The 14703-nt window shown below is 57.1% G+C and overlaps 1 protein-coding gene across 4 annotated transcripts in view; it reads left to right on the forward strand.

Moving 5' to 3' along the window:
* The first annotated feature begins 425 nt into the window (after positions 1-425).
* ADCYAP1R1 (ADCYAP receptor type I) overlaps positions 426-14703 on the forward strand; it is a 57447-nt gene continuing 43169 nt past the window's right edge. For all 4 annotated transcript variants that reach the window (XM_035020851.1, XM_035020853.1, XM_035020855.1 and 1 more), the window contains exons 1-3: positions 426-681; positions 11974-12113; positions 13617-13722. In XM_035020851.1, the coding sequence (XP_034876742.1) occupies positions 12063-12113; positions 13617-13722 (157 nt within the window). In that variant the 5' untranslated portion in view covers positions 426-681; positions 11974-12062. The remainder of the gene's footprint in view (positions 682-11973; positions 12114-13616; positions 13723-14703) is intronic.

The raw sequence follows: 14703 nt of genomic DNA on the forward strand, positions 1-14703 counted from the left end.
GGTATCCTGGGGAGGGTGGAAAGGAGAGCAGTGAGCTCCAGCGAAGACCGGACTCTGAGCTGCGGAAGCCCAGAGACAGAGGGGGTCTTCGCCTCCGCACCGCCGGCCCAGGGGTCTCCACCGCAGCTTTTGCTAGTGTCTGTCGAGAGGCCGGGCGAACGCGCCGGGCGGGGTCCCGCTCCCCGCACAACCCCGGCCTAACCCCTCCCCCGGGCGCCCATTGGTCTACACCCGCCCCCAACCCTGAGAAGTGCGCGGCAGGGGCGGTGGTCGGTCGCCTCCCTCCGGCCCCCGGCCTGGCTTCGCGGCGGAGGCGGCGCCTCTCCCGCAGGGCAGAGGCGGCTGGGCGGCGCGCGGCGCGGGGCGGGCGAGGGCAGGCGGGGGGCGCCGCGCTCGGGCCCCGGGCGGGGACTGACGGCGGCAGCGGCGGCGGCGGCTCTAGTCGAGCGCGGTCCCCGCGTGCGCACACGCACACGCCGCCGCGCAGGGACCGCGGACACCGGCCGCCGGCGGACACACGGACGCGGAGACCCGTGCTCGGCGCGCGCTCCTCGGCGCACACGCTCCCCATCCCCGGGCGGCGCGGGGCGCGGACTCGGGGCTGTGCGCCCTTCCCCCGCGGAGTCTGCCCCGGGCCACCCCGCAGCCCACAGCCCCGCGGCGAGGCCCGGTTGTGAGCAGGTAAGGGCCGCCCAGCCGCCCCTGCCCCTCCACGGCCCGCCCGCCCCCTCCCGATCCAGAACCCTCGCCCCCCGCTCCCCCCCTCCCGGGGGACAGCGGACCCCTTCCTCCAGCTCCGTGATCCCCGCAAGCCGCGTCCTCCACCGACTGATGGCGGGGCCGGGGCCAGCGCGGGCCAACCTGCCGAATCCGAAATGAAGCCCCCTCCCGCTGCTGCTCCCTTCCTGCGCGACAGTCTGACAACGCCCCCCCTTCCCCCCACCCCCCAGTGTCTGGGATAGTACTTTGGGCAGCCGATCCCTGCAGCCCCCAGGGGCTTCCTCTCGCCCCTCCCCGTGCCAGAGCGAGGACCAGGGGCAGGAAAGGCACTGCGGCCAGAGGGACCCAGAGGGACCTGTCTCCCTACTCCCAAGGCAGAGGGACGCGCCTACGCGGATCGGGAAGGCAACGCTGGAGGGTCTCTGGGTGCTGGCTACCGCGGTCCTCACGGGGTTTGAGGGGTGGGCAAGCGATGTGCTGGGTGGGTTGGGGGGGGGGTGTAGGGGCCAGCCTAGAATGTCCGCCTATAGTGACACATTTGGGATTGTTCAAAAGAGCATCGTCTCTCGGTTTCCCGCGGCGCAGAGGGGATGGGGTCTTGATGCTTGGGCTTAGGTGGTCTCTCAGGGAACGCCCTAAGGGGGCCTGTGGGAGAAAGGCTCCGGCTTCCCTGGGCCGAAGTGGGCTAGCCCGAGACCCCTGCCGGCCGCCTTAAAGGCACAGGCTCCTGCTGCAGCTGCGGGAGGCGGGGGCCACATCCTGGGCGGGACGTTGGCGCTTTGAGCGGGTCAGAAGGGGCCAGGGCTCCAGTGGATGAAGCTAGCTGCTCAGGAGGGAGCCCGGCCAGAAGCTGATTGCATTTCACACGGAGCTAGGGAGTGGAACCTCACCACTGGAAGGAGTTCAGGCCCCCTTAGGAAGCTGCCTGGGGGGAGGGGTGGTGGACCCCTGTGACTTTTCCAAACCATTTCTATGCTTTTAGTGCAGTTAGTCTCCCTGACTTTACCCCCCCCCCCCGTTACAGTGTCCCACAAGCATCCCCCCTCCCCCTTAAAAAAGAAAAGACACAGCATTTAGCTTTTCTGGTGAACAGCCCTGTGTGTGGGGGGGGGGGGTTGGGGGATGGGGTGGGGCTACACAGGGTCTCTGGAGGGCCACTTGCCTTGGGACTGCTGCTGGGCAGAGAGAGACAAGCATCAGGTCAGGCTAGAGGTTTTTGAGTGTATGTGAACTAATGAAGAGGATGACAACCTATTTATGAGCTTGGGGGGTGGGCTGCAGCAGCACCCAGATTTTCTCAGGAGGCTCCAATCTCAGTTTGGTGCTGGCTGCAGGTGGGGTTGGCAGAGCCCCCAATGCCCAGCTGACTCTGGGGCTCCTGCTCCCTGCTGACCTTGGGGAGGGCAAGGAGAGGTGCCAGTCTGGATACAAACCGAAATTGGAACATACAGATTAGAGACAGAACACATTGGGGTGGGCCCATAGCCAAATCTTCCAGCCAGTCCATCAACAGGTTGTGAGGTGACCAGGGATGTGGACCTGGTCCCTTCCTCTATGGATAATTAATTGGTGGGTCTGTATCTGGGCAGTCTCCCTCTGGTCTGTTTGCCCCTATGTGTAGTGAGGACAGGTCTCTGTGGGGAGCCGCTCGAGGGACTCTTCCTTGCATTCTGAGGACTAATCAGGCTAGAGCTTCCATTAAAGTCCCCTTCTGTGTAAAGTTCAGTCTGGCAGGGGGTTGTTTGGAGAAACACTTTGGGACTCCCCCTTTTTTTTTCATGTGGCCACCCCTCCCTGCCATGCCCCTACTTTGGGACACTCCCTCAATTCGCGTTGACTAAACAAACACATAAAATGGGTAGTTACAGATCAGTATGTGCAGCTGAGAGGCTAGGAAGAACAAGAGCTCAGGCTACAGGGTGGCTTTCTTCCTGGGGATGTGGCCTCAGACTGAGTGTCCCAGGCCTCTGGGGACCCAGGGACGAAGTCTTCCGTGACCGAGGGCTGGCTCCGATTAAGTGGAGGGCACTTTGTGCTGTCTGCCGGAGGGCAGAGCCAAGGTGTGCCAAGCACAGAGCCGGAGCTCTGCTCGGTGCCAGGAAGGCCTCGCTTCCCTGAGAACTGCCCAGCGCAGAGCCCACCCCTGGGGTGACAGTGGGTTTCCTGTCTCGGGAGGTATGTGAGCAGAGGTCTGATACCCCAAACGGGGCTGCCTGGGGGCTTTCTACACTGGTAGGGCCTGAAACCTTGGCTGCCCCTGGACAGAGGAATCTGAGTCCAGAGACTGAACATGCTGGGCCTAGTGGTCCAGCTGCCTGGCAACATAAAGGCTTGAAAACTCCTCAGCAGCGACATTTGTACTGAGCCCTGGATGCCGTCAGAGGCACATGGTGACAGCCACCCCCACAGTGACACACAAAGAGGGAGTGACACACTGCCGGGAAGGCATGTAGGTTTCCAGTGACACCTGCCAGAGAGCTGGGATGGGACACGCAACAGCAGAAAGACGTACGGGCTTTGGGACACACTGTCTCACCCAGATCTGGGCATACCTGGGGACTCAGACACTTGCCCTAGGAAGATCACGAAAGTCTTCCGTAATGAAAGTCCAGATGCACGCGGCATCGGACAGAGAAAGTGTATGTGTGGCATGAGATTCGATGGAGGGCTGACACACTTTTTCTGTAAAGGGCTAGATAGTAAACACTTTGGCTTTGCTGGCCGTTCACCCTGTGGTACCTACTCGGTTCTGCTGTCATAGTGGGAAAGCAACCATAGGTGATATGTAAGCAAATGAGCATGTCTGGGTTCTGATAAACTCTGCTTAGGGACACTGATGTTTGAATTTCATACAGTTTTTATGTGTCATGAAATATGAGTCTTTTAATTTTTCCTGACCATTTAAAAATGTAAAAACCATTCTTAGCTCCCTGGCTGTCCAAAAGTAAGTGACAGGTTAGGTCTGACCTGCTAGAAGTGTTTGCCAACCTCTGGGCCGGAGGAAGGTTAGAGAAGAAAAGTGGTTTAAAAGATTAAAGGAGGGAGGGCTTGGTCCTCGGGAGCCCGAGCTGCCCTAGGGGGCCTTGGATGCTTCCCTCCACTCTGCCTGGAGCTCGGGGTGCCCATCTGCTTAATGGGCCAGTGCCAGGAGAGCCTCCCTGCCTGGTCTCAGCACTCCACCCCAGACAGGCCTTTGCTGTGTCCGTGTGGTAAATCTACTCTAAGGACACCTGGAGACAGCATTCATGAACATGAAATGACATTGTGTCACTTCAGCTCACCAAATAGGTCCCGAGTTCCCCTTTCCCATTCACCCTCTGTGTCCAGGTCCACGCCCACTTCCACCAGGAGGGAGATGCAGGGACACCTGGACATGCGCCATGTTTCCAACAAGATTTGAAATTCAGTGAGCAGGATGGGACCTGAAACAGCCCAGGCAGGAGGGAGGGTCTCCTTAGCTGGGGCTGGTGTTTCTCAGACAAGGGTGAGATCAGTGGAGGCAGATGCAGCCAGGGTGGGCTTCCTAGAGATGGTGGTGGGAGGTGGCTTTGACCTTGAGGAATACCTGGATGCTCTCATCCCAGTGCCATGCATTGCCTTTGTTGTCCTCAACCTTCCGCCCTGACAAATAGGCACCTCAGAGGCTTGGCTGAGAAAAAACAAAACAAAACAAAACAAAACAAAAAAAACCATAGCTCCTTTGTAGGCTCCTGCACATTTCCCAACTTCTGATTTAAGGCTGTGTAGTGAACCAGGTCTTGCCTTTGGTTTCTTCCCTTCCCTCATGTTCCCTTCTGACATTTCCTTCCTGCCATTTTGTCCGAGGTGGGCCAGGGAGACTTTCCTCTCCCATTTTCCCTGTGTCTCTGGATTCTGTTCCCTGCTTTCCGTTCCAGCTGCCCTTCCCCACCCAGGCCACCCTCACCTCTACTCTGAGTCCAGAAAATGGCCTCAATGTGGGTTTTTCCTCTTCTGCTCGGCTTGCCAGCCTTCTGAGGAATATTGCCTCAATGGAAAGCTTATCACTTCACTCCCCAGCTTAGGGCTCTTCAGTGCTCCTGTCCTACCCCGGGACCAAGGCTGCAGTGTCCCTGGCACCCGCCAACTGGCACCAACCTCCCATCCTCTCATCCACCCCTACCTCCTGACATCTTGCTGAGCCCCTCAGCACCCCCAAGTCACCTTCCCAAGCCCATCCACCAGGCGCTCGGCTGAGATCCCCAGGCCCCCACTGTATGTCGGGGGCCCATGCGAATCAGAGCTGGCCCTGCCTTTTAGGGGCTCATACCCACTCAGGAGGGACTGCTGGTTGACAAGGGTCAGCAGATAGAGAGGCACTCTCAGTCCCTCCCTGCCTGCGAGGTGCTCAGGAGACTGTCAACAAACAAGAGTCTGCTCCTGGCTTCCGGTCCCCTCCTTTCCACCCTCTCCCTCCATGCCTCCCACCACCTTCCACCAGGCCCCTCCCTGCTATACGGACTCTTTCCTCCCTTCTGTTATCTTCTGTAAATCCTTCCCCTCCTCTCCCCTCTCACTCTCGATGGGTGGAGGGGGGCGGGTCTCTCCCTGGCATTGAACTCCCAGCACCCCTTCCAGGACAGCAGAGGTGCCTGGACTAGTCAGCTGGAAAGGCTTTGCAGCATGACCTTGGGAAAGTCTCCTGGTTTCTCGGGGCCTCAGACCCTCACAAGTGTGATGGGGTAACACCACCAACGTGTACACGTGCGTTCCAGCCCAGCCCTTCCCTGCCCTGAGCCCCAGTTTCCCACATGTCCCAGTGGAGGGTGTGGGTGGAATCATGAGGGATCCTTCCAGGGACCTGGGTTCTGTCACCTCCTGTGCACAGGACTCCAGTAGCCAGGCTTTGAAAGGGGAAGGTTTGAACACCCGGAGGAGCATCAGCATTAATGATTAATCCTGCGATTGACAGGATGCCCTTTACTCAGCATTGGGCTCTGTCCTTTATCAGCTCTGACTCTGTTGAGGAGGAAAGAGGTTCTAGAGGTTTCCCTGTTCCTTCCCAGAAGCAAGTGTAGTTCCCTACTTTTGAGGGGTGAACTTGGTGGGGGTGGGGTGAGTAACATTTTATCTTTCAGTCTTCCCTCCCTGCTTTCCTGCCATGGGAGGGAGAGGAGGAAGTGGGGGACAGGTCCTGCTCAGGTGCATTAAAAGGAGTATGTGGTGAGCAAGGGAGGCCAGTGAGCCACTTCTTGTGGGTCATCTGTCTCGTGTCAGGCTTGCACTGCCTGGTGACAGGGAGGGATGCTGAGCAGCCAGAGGAATTCACGGGGCCCCAGCCCCATGAGGGCAGAAGAAGGACCTAGATCTATGTGGCCCAAGGGAGAGGGAGGGTGGAATTCTCCCCTCCCACTGTGGGGGCATCCAGAAGGCAAAGGTTGGCCCGGAAGGCCATGGTGGAAAGACATCAGAGCTTTCCCCTGAGGGCCTTGGACCAGCCGCTGGAGGGGGGTGAGCACCCCGTCCCAGGAGCTGGGCCATCCTCAGCTGGGGTGCAGCAGAAAGGGTCCTGCAGGGTGCAGGGCAGAGGGGAGTGGCTGGAGGGTGTCAGAGTCCCCTCCCACTCCGAGGGGAAGTGGGAGCCCTGTGAGTCACCCCGAGCTCCGGTGTGCTGACTGCTGATGCTGTCTTCCTGTGTGCTTGGTGCAGCGGCTCCCCGGAGGACACGGCCGCTCTCGTCTCTTCCCGCTGCCATCAGTCACTGGGCTGGAGGGGCCCGAAGAGGGCTCCCGAGTGTGGACAGGGGAGCAGACTCCCCTCTAGACCATGTATCTGTCACACATCCATTCCTGCCAGGCAGGGCTCCAGTACTCTCTGCTGTGGGACCTTGGGGAGTATCTCCTCTTCTCTGGGCTCAGTTTCCCCACAGGAGAACTCAGTAGTAATAATGGAAGGTGGCCTTTAAAGTCCATCTCAGGTGTGAAATGGTGTATCTATAATGAACTCTTTCTTTCTTTCTTTTTTTTTTTTTTTTTTTAAAGATTTTATTTATTTGACAGAGCACAAGTAGAGGGAGAGAGAGGGAGAAGCAGGTTCCCTACTGAGCAAGGAGCCCGATATGGGACTCGATCCCAGGACCCTGGCATCATGACCTGGGCCGAAGGCAGCTGCTTAACCGACTGAGCCACCCAGGCGTCCCTATAATGAACTCTTTCGAAGGAAGGTATTACAGATGTAGAAATATGGGCAGGGGGTAGCAGAAGGTCTGACCAATCCCCAAAGGTGTGAGAAGGATCACTAATAACATACAATGAGTTTTGAGCTGATCTTCCTTTTATCAGAGACAGAGAATGGCAGGAGGGTAAGGATGGAGTGTTCAAGCTTTAGAGCTAGGCTGCTTGGGTTCCCTTCCCAGCTCTACCACCTATTTGCTGTGTGACCTTGGAGAAGCTATTTAATCTCTCTGTGCCTTAGTCACCTTAGCTATAGAATGAAGATAATGCTAGTAACTACTACAAGGTTTGGGGCAGGTGAAAGGAGTTAATGCAAACTGATGGCTTGGAAGAGTGCGTGGCACATACTGAGTGTTTAATAAATGTTAGTCATTAGCAAACAAAGGTGCAGTGGTCCTGCCGCTCCCATTTTGAAAGTGACACAGGGCTATGGGGACAGAGGTGACAGCAAGAGGTGCAAAAACCTGAACACAATAGTAAGAAATTAGTAACGGTTAATGCCCTACTGGGAACCAGGCTATATGATATACTCTGTAGTTTACTTACGTGAATTTGTTGGTGTCTCACAGTAGTATCTATGAGATAGGCATTACTATTATTTCCATTTTACAGACAGTCAAATTGAGGCACAGGAAGAACGGGCATGCCTGAAGTCCTAAGGCTTAAAACGCTGGCAAAATGGTCCCCACGTCCACCACCATAAATGCCAGGGAGTAGAGTTTAATTGTTCTCAGATCAGTTGCAAAAGCCAATTGCCCCAGCAGAGGCTGGACCCAAGAGAGCGAGCCCAGGAATACTGGTGACCAGGTCGTCCTGAGCCAGCTGCGTGGCTGGGCCGAAAGAGCCCGGTGTTCATCCTCAGGGAGGGGAGAGTCCAACCCTAGACTGCAGTGGCCGGGCCTAGCCTCGTCCTGGGCGACGGTCACTGGCAGGCTGGGGGAGTGCAGAGGGAGGAGGCAGCCAGGACGAGGGGGAGGAGGAGCAACTGACAGGGCTGCAGGTGACAGGCCCCGGGGGACGCATTCAGGGGCACCATGCCTGTGGCCCACAAGAGGAGCAGGTTTGGGGCAGGTGGCCTCCAGCTGTAAACTCTGACCGCTGTCCAACAAGGATGGGGCAGGGAGGCGTCAGAGCGTGGACAGCAGGGCGGGCAGAAGTGCCAGAAGGGGCTGAGGAGACTGTTGTCTTGGAGAAGCTGGAGAAGGTGATCCCTGAGGTCCCCAGCCAGCGTGGGGGCGTGGGAAGATCTAGGCCCGGGAGCTCCCACGCTCTCTCTCGCGGGTGAATCTAGTGGGCAGGGGAGTGGTGGGGAGAGTGAACAAGAGACAATAGTGGGCTAAGGGAGTAGATATTAAGAGTTCTCATCGTGAGAAAAATGTTGTAACCGTGTGGTGACGACGTTAACTCGGCTTACTGTGGTGACAATATATATAAATATCAAATCGTTACGTCTTGTACCTGGAACTAATATAACCTTATATGTCAATTATATCTCACTTGGAAAAAAAAAAGAGGGCAACGGTGGGAATGGGGAACCCGGGTCTAGTTCCAGGTAAGGCCCTGTGTTGAGCATACCCCAGCCCCTCCACCCTGCGTCCCTGGGCTGCTTCCCATCCTTGCCGAAGCAGCCTAGTGACAAAGCAGAGCTGGGGGATGGTTGGGCTGGGGCCTCCGCTCCGGCTTGTTTTGAATCAGTGCAGCTGTGGCCGAGGAACGGGGCCTGCCGAGAGCGGGCAGGAGCATCCTGCGAGCCCGGCGTGCCCGTGTGAGTGCGTGAGCGTGTGCGTGCTCGCGTGGCCATGTGCGCATGTTTGTGTGTGCGCCTGTGCCTGAATCCAGATAGAGCTCATTGCCTCTGTGTATCTGAATGCCTTTGCAGAATCGGGGTGTGTGTCACTACATAGATCGAGAATCTGATAAACATCCGCGAGTCTCTGCGCCGCCGTCTGATTGCATCTGTACGTATCTTCATTCTGTGTTCTGCATGTGCTTCTGCGTTTCTGTGAAGGCGAGTGTGCAAGAGTGTGTGTGGAGTTGTCTGCCAGCCCCTGAAGGAATCTGCCCCTTTGCGTATTCCATGCGTGGCAGCGTACCGATGCCTCAAGTGGGTGCCCTGGGGGTAAATGTCTCTCTTTGTCTCTGTGGGGTTGACATGTGTTTATGCTCTTCTCTGTGGACCTGTTTCTATGTATTTGTGTATGTGTGTGTGTGTGTGAGAGAGAGAGAGAGGGAGGGAGAGAGAGAGAGGAGATAATCAGAGATCAGCCAGCTCTCAAACACAGATTCATTCTCTGCCTGCTTGCTGCCCCCCACTTGCCCTTAGAGCAACCGGAGTCGTGGAAGCTGTTTGGTCTTCCGGACCAGCATCCTGAGTTCTAATAAAGGTCAAAACAGGGGCTTTAAAATCCTACTCTCCATGAGAGTTACCTGGAGAGCCAAAACCAGCATCGATGTCCGGGCTCCCGCCCCAGAGAGACTGACTCAGTTGGGCAGGGGTGTTTTTAAATGCCCCTCACTCCTCGGTGGTCCTGATGGGTGGTCCGGGCTGAGTGTGGGCTAAGAGGTCAGAGCACGTCTTCAGACTGGGGTTAGGGCTCAGGGAGGGGGCAGCCAGTCTCCGTTTGCGGGATCTCCATCCTGAAGGAGGCAGGAGTGCTGTTGCCATCTCAGGATGTCGCTGAGAGCAGGGAGCCCTGATTTCATGTCTGAGTGCTCTTGCCACATGTCCTTCTCCAGAAACTTTGCTCTGTGCCCCAGGGCAGAGGTCTCTCCCCCAAGGGACAGAAACAGCCGCTGGCCCCTGTTTCTGGTGGCACCTTGCTGGGAGTACGAGGGAGGTGGCCTCTGAGGAAGGAGTGCTGTGTCTGCTTGGTGATACGGACTGTGCACCCATATCCCTTCTCTGGCTCTTGTCTGGGCCCTGCTGGCCAGGAGGGAGCTGAGATGAGGAGTCACCTTCCTCCTGGCTAAGACAGCTGAGATCCACAGAAGCCAAGGGTCTAGACTGTGGCTGGGCGCAGGCTGTAGGGTGGGGCTGCTGACACCCACCCCCCAGATGGGCGGATAGAGGTGCTGGGGCCCCCTGGCATGGTCCTGGGTGGGGGCCCACCTGACTTCACATCTCATCGGCCTTTGGCTTGACATTGTCCTAGGTGTGGAAGAGTCAGCTGCAGATCGCAGACGTTTGCTGCCTTGCGGTGGCTTCTCTAAGCCCTTCCCTGGCCGAGAGAGACAGCCTGCGGGTTCTGCTGTGGGGCATGGGGCTAGGCATCCCTCTGTTCCAGCCAGGCGGGTCAGAGTGTCAGCTCCTGCCTCAGCACACAGGGCTTTAGGCTCCCCAGGGAGAGCGGAGGTGACCGAGCCCACTGGGGACCAGCAGTGCCGGGTCATGCCAGAAGCAGCCCATGCCCAGTAGAGGTGTGGGGGGGCTTTGGGAATGGGTATAGAAACCCAGGCCTGAGAGTCGAGCATAGATGGTGCCTCGGGGTGCCCAGGGATGCTGGGGCCGGCGCTCCCCCCAGCCTGCCCAGTCCTTCCTGACCCATAAGGGAGAGCCTACACCAGCATCCTCAGGGCCCCCTGGGCTTCTCAGAGCATTTCTTGGGGATACCTGAGGCCTCCCTCCACATCTCTGAGTGGGCCCTGAGTGGGTAGAGCAACAGGTGGGTAAGACAGGGCTCCCTTTTGTTGAGCTATCCTGGGCTTGTTTTCTTTCTCCTTTTTGGGTACTTGCTGGTCACCAGAGTGAACTTGGAGAAGCTAGGAGAGAGGGTCGGCAGCAAGCCAGGGGCACAAAGGGAACCAGGGTCATGGCAGCTCTGCCCAGTGAGGGGCGTTATGCGGAGACTAATGGCTGGGGTGCAGCCCCCCATGGGTCTCTGAACCGGGCACCTATGGTGGGGGCCCTGACACCGGCCGACTGAATTGTTTTAATAATAATAGGAATACAAATAATAATTTTTAAATTACTGTGTAGTATTCCCTAGCATGGCTGCTGGGGCCTATTAACCGGGCCTGCTTGATGGAAGCTATGTTGCTTCATTTTCTGCTGTGGATGCTATTTTAGGTGATGCTGCAGTAACTATCGTTGCACATGCTTTTTTTTCGGGCGAGTGCAAATATTTCTCGATAAAAACCCAGATGTGGAATTGCTGGGTTGAAAGGAATGCATGTTAACGATCAATTTTAGAAGCAGACCAGGCTCTACCCCCTGGGAATGTGCCAGAGCTCCCACATTCTCCCTGTTGGACTCCTGGTCCCCTGTCCCGTCCCCACCAGCAGCCCCAGTCCTCAGGGACCTCCCCCCTTGGAGCGTGCTCTTCAGCAGTCGCTGTCTGGCATGTCACGATGGTAGAGGCTTTCTCTTGGAGGCCGAGTGGGCTGAGGCAGGGGGAAAGGAGGTTACGTCTATTAGCAGGCCGGCTCGGCAGCTGGAACGAAGCGATGCTCTGTGGTGAGCACATGAGTTGAAGTGCAGTTCTTTCTCACGTAGCAGTCTGGAGCTAGGGAGGCCTTCCAGGCTGGTGGGGTGTTCGCGATGATCCGGTTCCTTTCGGTGCGTGGCTCCCCATGCCCCAGGGATTAGCCCTGGCGTTTGGGCAGGGTGAAAGAGCAGAAGCCAAGAGCAGGTACTGCCTCGTGGACAAGGGGTCCAGAGGTGGCACCTGTCACTCCCACCCGTATTCCATAGGTGGGACCTTCGTCACAGGCCCACACCTGCGGGCAGGAAGGACTACGGAATGTCCTCTCCAGGTCAGCATGCACGTGCCGGCTAAAATTCTGTCGCGTGGAGAGAGAAATGGGGAGACAGTTGTCTGCTACTGAGGGGAAATGCAGACCCTTCTGGTGGCCTGATGGGGGCCCAAGCCCATGTGCTCCGCACTGTATCCCCAGTGCCTAGCACTGCGTAGGCGCTCAGCAGATGTTTGTTTGGAAGAAGAACAAAGGCAGGGAGGGGCTTACCCTTGGAGGCTGAGAGCCTTGCTGCAGGTAAGGGGGTGTCAGGCGGAAGGGCTGTCCCTGCCAGGGGACCCACGGCACTCATGTCTTCCTTTCTCTCTAGCCCATAGACACCGTGGGGCTGACCAGCGGCTGCTCTGAGTGGGAGGCCGGCAGTGCTGGCCTCAGTCTCCTTCTGGATTGAGAAGCGTCATGGCCAGCATCTTGCAGGCCTCCCTGGCTGCTTTCCTCCTGCTGCCTATGGTAAGGGCCCAGACCCTCCCCTCCATGACCCACTGGAGCCCCAGGCTCACCGGAGCCCACACCCCAGAGAACCTGTGTCTTTTGTGTGTCCTCAGCCAAGCTCAGTTCTGCTGGCTGGTATCTCTGCCTGAACCCCTACTGGGTCATTCAGTGCCTTTGGGTGAATTACAAAGGGTGGCCCTTCCTCAAAACCCTGTACTGATTTGATTAGAAATTTTGACACAATTTACAAGTCTATTACGATGGTGCATGTGTAGCAATCTTTAGAGTTGTACAGTGTACAACCTGTTCAACTGTATGCAGGGGCCCTAGTCACAGCTGCAGAAAGCTTTTTGATCCCAGGCCCTAACCCATAGTCTCTGCCAGGTTAGAGCTCAGAAGCCTGCTCTTTACTTATGCCTCTTCCCTAACAAGGGAAGGGTAGGGGAGGAGGGCTCCTCGGCATTGACCTCTGCCCCTCAACTTGGGAATTTAGACCAGCAGTCAATGCAGCTGTCTTCAGAAACCTGGATGCCAGTTCTGTCTCTCTTCTGCCTTACTGTGTGACCACAGAGAACCTCGCCCCTCTCCCTGGAAGCCTGCACAGCTGTGAATAGTCAAAACTCAACCGGATCCCTCAGCACTGTCCTTGGTGGCTCAAATGCCTGAGCCTGCCCCCGCACTTGCAGACATCCCCTTGAGGAGCCGTCCCTGTCCCAGAGTTTTACCTTAAAGTGACAGCATAAGAACACAGCTGTCATGGACTTTGAAGTTACTTGGTCTTAATGCTTAAATCCAGTGCCTGCCACTAACTAGCTGTGTGACCTTGGGCAGGAACATTTAATTTTTTTGAGTCTTGGTTTCTGCTTTTGTAAAATGGGGGCAGGAGTGAATGAGAGCAGCTTGTGGGTCCCACTGAATGCAACCAGTGCTCCTTTGCCCACAGCCCCTGGGGGTGCACCTCCTCCTGAGCCCCCAGAGGAGAGAGAAGATGAGCTCCCTCAGCCTCCTCTCTCTCCCACCCTCTGCTTGCTTCCCTGAGGTACAGTAATAGCCTCGTGGTCTCTGGAGCCAGACCCCCTAGGTTCAGATCCTGGCTGTACAGCCTACTAAGCTATGTGACTTTGAGAAAGTCACTTAATGTCTCTGTGCTTAGGTTCACATCTGTCCAATGGAGAACGATGAAAATAGTGCCCGCTTTGTAGTGCTCTTGAGCGATGTATGTATAAGACAGAATAATGCATGCACACAGTACAGTGCTGTATATGTGTTTGCTAATATTATTACAACACATGGAAACTGAGACCCAGGGAGGAGTGGAATCCACTGAAGGCCACATGCTGAATTGGTGAAGGAGAGAGCCCTCATGGTATCTGTGGCCCCTGCTGGCCCCGAAATCTCTCTGGGACTGTCCTCTTCCTGCTTCCGCCCCCCACCCTCCACACTGCCCCGGGGCTTAGGTAGCAGGGCTTGTGGGGGAGCGTCCTGCTCTCGCCTCCCATCCATCCCATGTGTCCCTCGCAGGCCACCGCCATGCACTCTGACTGCATCTTCAAGAAGGAGCAAGCCATGTGCCTGGAGAAGATCCAGAGGGCGAATGACCTGATGGGCTTGAACGACTCCTCCCCAGGTGAGTAGGGTGGTGAAGAGGTCACGGCGTCCCCAGCACAGCCAGGCCAGCCTTTAGAAACTGGCGTCCCAGCCTCTGGCCATTTTGTAGAGAGTGGTGGAGGGTACAGGTCCCTGGGTCCTTCTGAAAACCCTCCGGGGTGATGGAGTCCTGGATCTGCTCTGGGCAGTGACCCTGGGGTTGCCCTCCTCGGGGACAGCCTGCCCTGGATGCCTCATTCTGGAGGAGGCTGTTCGGGGCGGCTGGATGTGGCTGCGTCTGATCCCATGGGGGCTGAGATCGGGCTGTTGTCTGGGCTGTGGAGCGGCCGTTAGAAAGCTTATTAGCAAGCAGCCTGGGCCTGGTGGCAGCAGGGACACAGCTGTTGCCAGTGGCCGAGCTGGAGAGCACCTGGTCAACCCAGGGCAGGCAGGGTGGGGTCATTTCCCTCTTTCTGTGCTCACTCCACCAGAAACCAGAGAACAGCCTGTAGCAGGAACCCCACTCCTAAGCCTGCTGGGTACAAAATGCTTCTCTTGGGGCTGCTGTTAGCATTGGGGGGTGGGGGTACTGCTTCCTGGTGCTGGATGGGGCCATGCACTGCAGGACACTTAGCAATCATAGCTCTCCCCGTTAGATGCCCAGAACACCCCAATCCCAGTGACAACCCCAGCTTGTCCAAGTTCCCTCATGGCAGGGCCCCTGGCTGAGAACCAGAGGTCTGTGTGAGGCTGTTCCTGCTCACTGACTCCCCACTGTGCAGATGGGACGCTGAGGCCTACGGGGCAGAAGAGGGGGTGTGTGGGAGCTTGGGGATTTGGGGCTGGGGGCATCCCTGGAGGCCTTGCCAACCTCACCTGTTCCTAAGTTGCTAGAGGGTGGGGCTCTCTGCCCCAACTAGAGGGCTCTACTTTTCCCTCTGGATCCTCCCCATTTCTGAGGAGCTCTTCTGAGCACCATCTGTTTAAATACTTGATTAATCGGCAGCCCAGTTAAATGTAA

This window comes from Mirounga leonina, unplaced genomic scaffold (genome assembly GCF_011800145.1).
Source record: "Mirounga leonina isolate KUSES-001 unplaced genomic scaffold, KU_Mleo_1.0 Mir_174, whole genome shotgun sequence".
NCBI classification, from domain to species: Eukaryota; Metazoa; Chordata; class Mammalia; order Carnivora; family Phocidae; genus Mirounga; species Mirounga leonina.